Source organism: Lithobates pipiens, unplaced genomic scaffold, assembly GCF_037356315.1.
Source record: "Lithobates pipiens isolate NorthernLeopardFrog02 unplaced genomic scaffold, aLitPip1_a1.2 Scaffold_1, whole genome shotgun sequence".
NCBI classification, from domain to species: Eukaryota; Metazoa; Chordata; class Amphibia; order Anura; family Ranidae; genus Lithobates; species Lithobates pipiens.
In genome coordinates, this window is record NW_027507685.1 from 218,751,095 (window position 1) to 218,760,408 (window position 9,314).

Consider the following 9,314-nt stretch of genomic DNA (forward strand, 5'->3'; position numbering starts at 1 on the left):
TTTTTTCTTATTTATCTTACTACTTTTTTTTTTTGATCACTTTTATTCCTATTACAAGCAATGTAAACATCCCTTGTAATAGTAAAAAAAAAAGCATGACAGGACCTCTTTATTGTGAGATCTGGGGTCAAAAAGACCACAGATCTTACATTTACACTTAAAAGCAATAAAAAAAAAATGTAAATGTATTTTTTTTTTTAATTGACCCTTTAAGGCCGTTGGACGGTAGTGACGTTTGACATCGCTCGTTATCCAATAGCATGGAGTCTAGTGGGGGCCATCATTCCCTCACTCGACTTCCTGCCTATCAGGGGAAAGGGCCGGATCGTCTCCGCCGCTACCGACAGCTCCAGTAAGTGGTGGAGATGACTGGCACATGGCGGGAGGCACCTCTCCCATCGCCGATAAAAGTGATCTTGCGGTGAATCCGCTCAGGAGACCACTTTTATCTTTAAGCAGACTGCCCGCTGTAAATAAAAATACCGGGGTTATGGCAACTATCTGCTGCCATAAAAATGGTATTTAACATCAAAGTAGCGACGCATATCCACGGTGGGTCCCAGATGCCCTAGAAAATAAATGAGTGGGTTTTGCAATTTTTTATGTCACACTGTATTTGTGCAGCGGTTTTTCGAATGCAGTTTTTGGGAAAAAATACACTTTTTTACACATTAATGCAAAAAAAGCACAATACACAATCCATTTTTTGTAAAATATAAAAGATGATGTTACGCAGCTGCAGCCAAATGGCGAACCAGATATGAGATTTGGCAGCACGTGGTTAAAATGAATCTAAATCCTGGCTATATACCGTATATACTCGAGTATAAGCCGAGATTTTGCAGCCCCTTTTTTTAGGCTGAAAGTGCCCCCCTCGGCTTATACTCGAGTCACCGCCGTCTGCCTGCCCGATCAGCGTGTCGTGCAGACAGACGGCGGCCATTCCACTCTTCAAAAGCCGCGCCTCCCTGTCTGTGATAGGCGGAACACTCAATTTCCCAGCAGTCAGTGGACCGCCTATCACGGACATCTGCTCATCCTCATACTACGAACGAGGATGAGAGGATATCCGTGATAGGCGGAACACTGACTGCTGGGAAATTGATTGTTCCGCCTATCACAGACGGAGGCGCGGCTTTTGAACAGTGGAATGGCCGCCGTCTGTCACAGACGAGGAGGAGAGGTGCGGCTTTTGAATCCTGGCATGGCCGCCGTATGTTTTTTATACATGCAGATCGGTGCAAAATGGCACACAGAGGCTGCAGAAGGACACAGAGGCTGCAGAAGGACAAAGAGGCTTCAGATTGGCACACGGAGGCATGCACAGGACACAGGTAGGCTGCAATGGACACAGGGATGGTCACATGGATGGTCACAGGGATGGACACAGGAATGGTCACAGGGATGGACACAGGGATGGACACAGGGATGGACACAGGGATGGACACAGTGATGGACACAGTGATGGACACAGGGAGGTATACAGCTGCAGATGGGCATTGTTGACCCTCTTTTCCACTCTTTTAAGCTGTAACAGTAGCTGCTGCATGTCTCACCCTCGGCTTATACACGAGTCAATACGTTTTCCCAGTTTTTTTGTGGTAAATTAGGGGCCTCGGCTTATATTCGAGTCGACCTATACTCGAGTATATACGGTATGTAATTTCATATTTTTGCAGCAAATTAAGCCCTCACTGACCTCTTTAGTTGCAATCTACTAATCCCAGCATGCCCTATATAATAAACATGAACAAAGGCAGACATGTTTGAACTTCAGCCTGGGTGACAACTGTGGTTCCTTCTAGAGATACAGTGGAGGTGAGAGCATATCTACCCAGGAACAGGACTATGTTACTTAAATTATTACCAAGTAGAAAAAAAGAAGGAAAAAGTATTTAAAAATAGAAAACTAATGCATCCATCTCATCTAAAGACTGGAAAACTGGAGTATATTACCTTTGCATTTTTGATTTTGAATACAAGCTAATGTTATAAAGCCTTTTTAGTAAATAAATCTATAAAAAGGGGAATTGGCGCTGTTCAAAAATAATTAATATGTGTCATATGTGCAAGTGTATGTACACCAGGCAAAATATAAATAAAATCAATATTGACCATAAAGTGAACAAGTGCATACACAAAATAGATACCGCACTTTCTGTAAAGTGCAATGTGCATATAATTAACTGTAAACCCCCAAAAAATTTATATAAGTGAAAATACCAAAAAAAATAATTATTATAAAAAGTGACCAAAAAGACCATAAACCATGTCTGAATAGTAGAGTGACAGACGTAAATCGTATTTAATTACACCAATACACCAATAACATTTTTTTTGTGCGTTCATACAGAATGTTTTAAAAAAAATCTTTGCCAAAGCATTTGATCTTACCATCTTTGAGTCAACTAATTTCTTAAAATTTCATTTAGGCTACTTTCACACTGAGGCGCTTTACAGAACAGCACCTGCATAGCGCCTGTAAAGAGCCTAGATCCTAGTCTGGATGGCTGTAGATTCTTGGACATGGACCAGTGCTTGTCCTCCAGGCCAGTAGATCGCCCAGTAGGGGTCGCCATAGGGCCAGTGTTCATTCCAGTGTGAAAGCACGAGTGCTTCCACACTGGAGCAGTGCGCTGGCAGGACACCAAAAAAAGGCGGCAAGCTGCATCTTTGAGGCGCTATAGGAGCAAAATGCTGGCAAAGCGCAGCGCCGCTTGTAACCCTTTTTCGGCTATTAGCGGGGGGGTGGTTAAAAGTGCCTTGCTAGCAGCCAAAAAGGGTCCTACAAATGACGGTAAAGCGCCACTAAAAATATCAGCACTTTACCGCTGACGCCCCTGAGCTGCTACTTGGAGTGGAAACTGAGATGTATTAACCACTTCAATACAGGGCACTTAAACACCTTCCTGCCCAGACCAATTTTGAGCTTTCAGCTCTGTCGCACTTTGAGTGACCATTGCGCGGTCATGCTACACTGTACCCAAATGAAATTTTTATCATTTTTTTCCCACAAATAGAGTCGGAGACTCTTTACCGAGATCGTAGTTGCGGGGTGTCAGATGACACCCCGCAACAACGATCGCCGCGGTCATATGACGTCCGGTCAGGATTTTGAAACCACTTTGCCACCGTCATTTTGTAATAGGGCGGGCGGCAAGTGGTTAAACAGGTTTCCTAACCCTGCATTCACGCCTGAGCTTTTTCAGTAACTTTAACTTAACTTTGTATTGACACCCACAGCTGCTCACAGAGGGTAGTGTGAACTGCCTGCAGGGGAGATGCACTGTGGGAACTGGCACTGGAATCACCCTGGTTCCCGAATCGCAATAGTGTGAACCCTGGGTAACAGAGGAGCAATAACCTTTCTTGTAGCACTTTAGAGAGGGCAGAATGACAATTGAAAACCGTGTCTCTCAACCTGTGGCAGGGGCATCGGGAGGGGCTGGCTAGGGGTGGCTGAAGCCCCAAATGTGACCCTGAAAAGCCCAGAGTCTATGGAATGCTGCATTCCATTGTTAGCCCTGAGTGTCGGCCAATGTCGGCCGCACTTGCTAACAGATCGGTCCCAGGCAGCCAAAATTATCCATAGCGGCCGAAAGCGGGCAAAAGTGGTTGAAAGTGGCCGAGTGCCGCTGGTCCCGTCTTCTGGAGCGGGAAGTGTGACGTGACGTCCATCTTAGCCTGCAGGCTCCAGAAAGCGGGAACGCTACATCTCCGCTCGGGAGGGTGGCTCGGCTCTCCTCTCCTCTCCCCAGTGACTGACTGCCTGGTAGGTAGGTCAGACACAGAGTGTATGTCAGTGTCAGTGTGTGTAGGTCAGGCAGGTCAGTGATCAGTGTATGTAGGTCAGTGGTCAGTGTATGTAGGTCAGGCAGGTCAATGGTCAGTGTATGTAGGTCAGTGGATGTAGGTCAGGCATGTCAGTGGTCAGTGTATGTAGGTCGGGCTGGTCAGTGTATGTAGGTCAGGCAGGTCAGTGGTCAGTGTATGTAGGTCAGTGGTCAGTGTATGTAGGTCAGAAAGGTCAGTGTATGTAGGTCAGACAGGTCAGTGTATGTAGGTCAGGCAGGTCAGTGTGTGTAGGTCAGGCAGGTCAGTGTGTAGGTCAGGCAGGTCAGTGTGTGTAGGTCAGGCAGGTCAGTGGTCAGTGTATGTAGGTCAGGCAGGTCAGTGGCAAGTGTATGTAGGTCAGGCAGGTCAGTGGTCAGTGTATGCAGGTCAGCCAGGTCAGTGTATGTAGGTCAGGCAGGTCAGTGTAATGGTCAGTTTCAGGCAGGTGGGTTTATTCAGTAAGTCACACATACCCACCACCCAGGCCAAAAAATAAGCTGCCCCCCCCCCCCCCGGTTTTTCGACTTCAGGCTGAAGCCCCTGGTCTTTTTGCCACCTAGCAACACCCCTGACCTGTGGTGTGTTGGACACTTTGGGAGAGAGACCAGACCAGAGTTTGAGATACAATGGTTTACACAACAAACCTTCTGCAGTCTTGTCATTCACCTATTAGTATAAAAACACTGCACTTTAATTTGTAGCCAGTCATAAAAAAAACTGATATTTGAGTTTTATTTGATCAATGACAATACTTACGTATTGCGCTACCACTGCAGGAGCCACTTGGTGATTTGGGTTCTCTGTTCTCTGTTCTGCGCCTCAACTCAAAGAACAACATCAACCCCTTTGACACACCTGTTGAATGGAAGTTTCTGCAATCACTTAAAGAAACATGAGCATGAATACCTTCACCTTGGCTGTGAATTTGTACCAGGAAATAGACAAGATTGTTTTGTTTTTGGTAGATTCTGGGGAGTTATACCACCTGACAATTTCATCTATATCTTAGGGACTTCCTTGGTGAGAGCTTTGTGGGTATGCATGCTTTCTGTGTTTACTATGAAGGGTCCCACTCTCTCTGCTGGGTTCTTTATTTGTGTGCCCCAGCTCCTCCTTTTACATAATATTATGGAGAATGTACCGGGAGAAGCCTGGGTCACACAAAAAGGTGGACATAACATTTAAATCTCCCAGATGGACAGGAACAATTGGCTTTCATGACAGTCAGATCTCACTGTTGGGAGTATTCAAGACGTATAAGAAGCTAGGGGCTTACTCAGCTCACCAGCCTCTGTCTACAACTCAAATATCACTTTTGGGTGGACTTTAGTGATATAGAAAATCAGAAGGTGAAACATTGGCCAACTTTGTATGGTAATGGAGGACGTTCATGACAATAACTCAAAGGAGGAAATGAAGGAGTTTGAGTTTATGATGTGTGGACACTGCAGTCCATGTGGCACAGCAGAAGGCAATAGTGTGGGAAACCCTGGTTTGATTCAGTTGATTCTATTTCATTCAAAACTTGCTTCCATCAGACTACAAATCTCCAATAAACATCTCAAATAAGTGTTCACCTGTATTTCATGACTATCCTTTTCTATTCCATAGATCAAGTGTGTAACACAACCACACCGCAAATGTATGAAGACTGTCATGTTGTGTTTGTTGTGATGGAATCCTTTCGCATCATCTGTCTCATCATCCTCATTGTCCTGCTGGGCCTCACATTAAAGAAAATTTGTGAAAGTGGACCTAGAACCAAATAAATGCTTTCATGTTAAGAGCCTACGTGATAAATAATGTATGTATGAATGTAACTGATCCAGGTTTTTTTTTTACATTATAGTTATATATTTTGCTTATGAATAAATTACATTTCTTAAATGCCTATATGTTATGTTCTTTATGTAATAACGTGTGCTTGCTAGAATAATCAACCAATGACGTCATTGCTAAGGACAGGTCAGTTGGCCTGCATAGCTTTCTGTTTTGCAAAAGTACAGATAACAGCATTGAGGAGGAGAAAGCAGAGAGGAGGTGCGGGCTGTGCTCTCTCTCTCTCTCCTGCCTATGGCAGTTAGCACAGGATTGCTCTCAGATCAGACTGTACAGGGTTTGATTACTGTTAACCAGGGCTTTTTTCTCAGGGAATAGGTTCAAGCACGCCCCCTTCCAAATCACCCCTTGTCTCTGCCCCCTACCCACCTTCAAGCACCACCCCTTGGTTCCACCCCCTACCCACCTCTCAGCACCACCCCTTTTAAGAAATATAGAACCAAGTAATTTGTATGTAATTTGACACTGAAAACAAGAAAAGCAATAAAATAGATCCCCTGCTGCCAACAACAATAGACCTATAGACCTCTCCACATCAAAAATACCCCCCCCCCCCAGTAACAATAGAGCTGCCACAAACAACTACCCCCATAACTCCCAACTTTTTGAGATGGTAACAAGGCACATCTATTAGTAAAAGTATGTCGGCATAGGAAACACCTCCTGTCACACCCCCTTCAAAGGAGAATTATACAAACAAAATGATTAGTTAAACCCACAAGAGCTTCTTTTTACCACTACTATTCCTTTATATTGGCCTTTGAAATTTACAAATGTAGCAATTTAGAAACTGGATGAAAGGTTTAGCTCTGGGAAACACCTTTTGAAAGATAAAAAGTGCATTTTACATACATCTATATAGATCAGACCAACATGAGGGACAAATGAGGAGCAAAGAGAGACAGAGGGACTTTGTTTCAAATCAGGGACAGTCCCTCGAAATCAGCCCCCCCCCCCCCCCAGCAACAATTAACTCCCACAAGCACCAACAGATCTACCAGCAGCCAGCATCAACAGACCCCCTTCCCTCAATATTAGTTCCCTCTCAGCAACAAATTACCCCCTCCAGCAACAGTAGACCCACCACAGCACCACTACACCCCCCCCCCCCACAACAATAGATCCCTACAGACCACATACTCTGCCTTACAAACTACATTTTAGGGCCTGCTCACACCGGGTTCATTGTTGTAACACATGTGAAATCTCACATTTTCCTGCACTGCAAATGTGTTGCCTTTTGCAGATGCACGCAGGTGCCATTCATTCATAATGTCACCCCCATGCCATCTAGCAAATGTGCGTAAGTTGGCACATGCTAAAACACATGGTACCGCAGTGTCATGCATTTTAATGCAGAGCAACTGAAAAAAATCATGCCAGCATCTTATATTTCAAGAGCATAAAGCAGTCCATTAAAAAGCATGACACGTGGGAATGTGCAAAGAAAGTGTGCATGCTCAGACACACTTCCTGGTGTGAATGAGACCTCAGATTGGTGTGCCTGGGATTGTGCGCAATTCTAAAGAGTACCTTGTCAGGAAAAAAAAAGGTTGAGAAACACTGACCTATAAATAAGTGACATATCATCCAAGTGTGCAAAGTGTGTGGTACACACAGGTCCCAAGGCATGGGAAAACTCTTGACAGTACTCAGGGTTCTGCAGCTCCAGTTTCTCTTCCTCCTGGTTCTGTAGGTAGGGCTATGATTAGCTGTAATTTAGCCCCACCTATTGGACCACGGAATAGGGGAAGGGGAGAAGAGCCAGAGCTGCAGTGACCTGAGTACTGTGAAGAGTCCAGGGAGAAGGAAAACTAAGGTAAGCAGCGCAGAGGAGGGCTGTTCGTACTGTGAAACAGAGGGTCACTTACTGCTGCACTGTGTGTCAATACTGACCTCTGAACTTTGCATCCACTTACTTTTGACCCCTAAACTCTTTAGAAAGCAAGGTCAGAAAGAGTAAGAGGTCAGAAGTGATGCAAAGGTCAGTAGTAAGTGATGCAAAAATCAGAGGTCAGTGGTAAGTGATGCAAAATCAGAGGTCAGTAGTAAGTGACACAGAGTTCAGGGGTCAGTAGTAAGTGATGCAGAGTTCAGGGGTCAGTAGTAAGTGATGCAGAGTTCAGGGGTCAGCAGTAAGTGATGCAGAGTTCAGGGGTCAGCAGTAAGTGACGCAGAGTTCAGGGGTCAGTAGTAAGTGACGCTGAGTTCAGGGGTCAGTAGTAAGTGACGCAGAGTTCAGGGGTCAGTAGTAAGTGATGCAGAGTTCAGGGGTCAGTAGGATAAGTGATGAGGAGTTCAGGGGTCAGTAGTAAGTGATGCAGAGTTAAAGAGGATGTAAACACTGCCTCTTTTTTTTGTGACTTGCAAAGTAAAAGGCATAATGTGCGTACTAGCACATTATGTGAAACTTACCTGAAAACGAAGCCCTCGTTGTCCCCGCTGGAGACCACATCCATCTTTGCCTGTCTTATTTCCGAGTCCGCAGACTCCGGCTGTGTGACTGGCTGGAGACGCATGACATCACTCCCGCGAATGCGGGTGGGAGTCACCAATCACGGCACAAGGCTCTGAAGAAACGGCTGTTCCTTCTGAGTGCATGCGCCAATGACGTCATCGGCACAGTATACAATAAATATCTCCTAAACTATGCAAGTTTATGAGATATTTACAATACCTATAGGTACAAATATTAGAGGGAAGTTTTCTTCCTCTTTAAGGGGTCAGTAGTAAGTGACTCAGAGTTGAGGGGTCAGTGGTAAATAATACAGAGTTAAAGGAGAAGTACAGCCAAAGATTGTTTGGCTGTACTTCACCTGTGGATAACAGGAGTGCAGTTTATTTTGCACTCCTGTGACCCATTTTTCAGCCCGCTCTCTGCTGACATCACAGAAGTTGGTCCAGGCTCAGGCGCCATCACAACAATGGAATCTGGATCCATTAGGTGCATGGACCGACACCCGGCTCATCCTCTCAGCGCACCTGCCTCCTCCACAGCCCAGCGCTCCAATGAGCGAGGAGGGGGGCAGAGCAGAGAGCTGGGACTGACAGTCACAAGCTCTCTACTTGGGGAGCTGTCAGAAATGAGAGATTGATGGTGTTCGTTTGCTCAGTTCTCAGTGTAGAGGCACCGGGGGACAGATGCAGCATCTACCTAGGTAAGTATAAACAAAAAAAATACCTCTCTTTTAAGGGGTCAGTAGTAAGTGATGCAGAGTTCGGGGGTCAGTAGTAAGTGATGCAGAGTTCAGGGGTCAGTAGTAAGTGATACAGAGTTCAGGGGTCAGTAGTAAGTGATACAGAGTTCAGGGGTTAGTAGTAAGTGACTCAAAGTTCAAGCATGAATAGTAAGTGACATGGAGTTCGGGATCAGTAATAAGTAACTCAGAGTTTAGAGTTCAGTAGTAAGGGACATAGAGTTGAGGGGTCAGTGGTAAATAAATCAGAGTTCAGGGGTCAGTAGAAAGCGATGCAGAGTTCAGGGGTCAGTAGTAAATTACTCAGTTCAGGCATGAGCAGTAAGTGACATAAGTGGCATAGAGTTGAGGATCAGTAATACGTGACTCAGAGTTTAGAGGTCAGTAGTAAGTGACATAGAGTTGAGGGATCAGTGGTAAATAACTCAGAGTTCAGGGGTCAGT

At 45.1% G+C, this 9,314-nt stretch overlaps 1 protein-coding gene across 1 annotated transcript in view; it reads left to right on the plus strand.

The window, feature by feature from the left end:
* The window catches only part of SIRPB2 (signal regulatory protein beta 2), a 30,060-nt gene extending 24,335 nt beyond the window's left edge, over positions 1-5,725 (plus strand). The window contains exon 3 of the mRNA XM_077482795.1: positions 5,446-5,725. Coding sequence (XP_077338921.1) covers positions 5,446-5,603 — 158 coding nt within the window. The 3' untranslated portion in view covers positions 5,604-5,725. The remainder of the gene's footprint in view (positions 1-5,445) is intronic.
* The last annotated feature ends 3,589 nt before the right edge of the window (positions 5,726-9,314 follow it).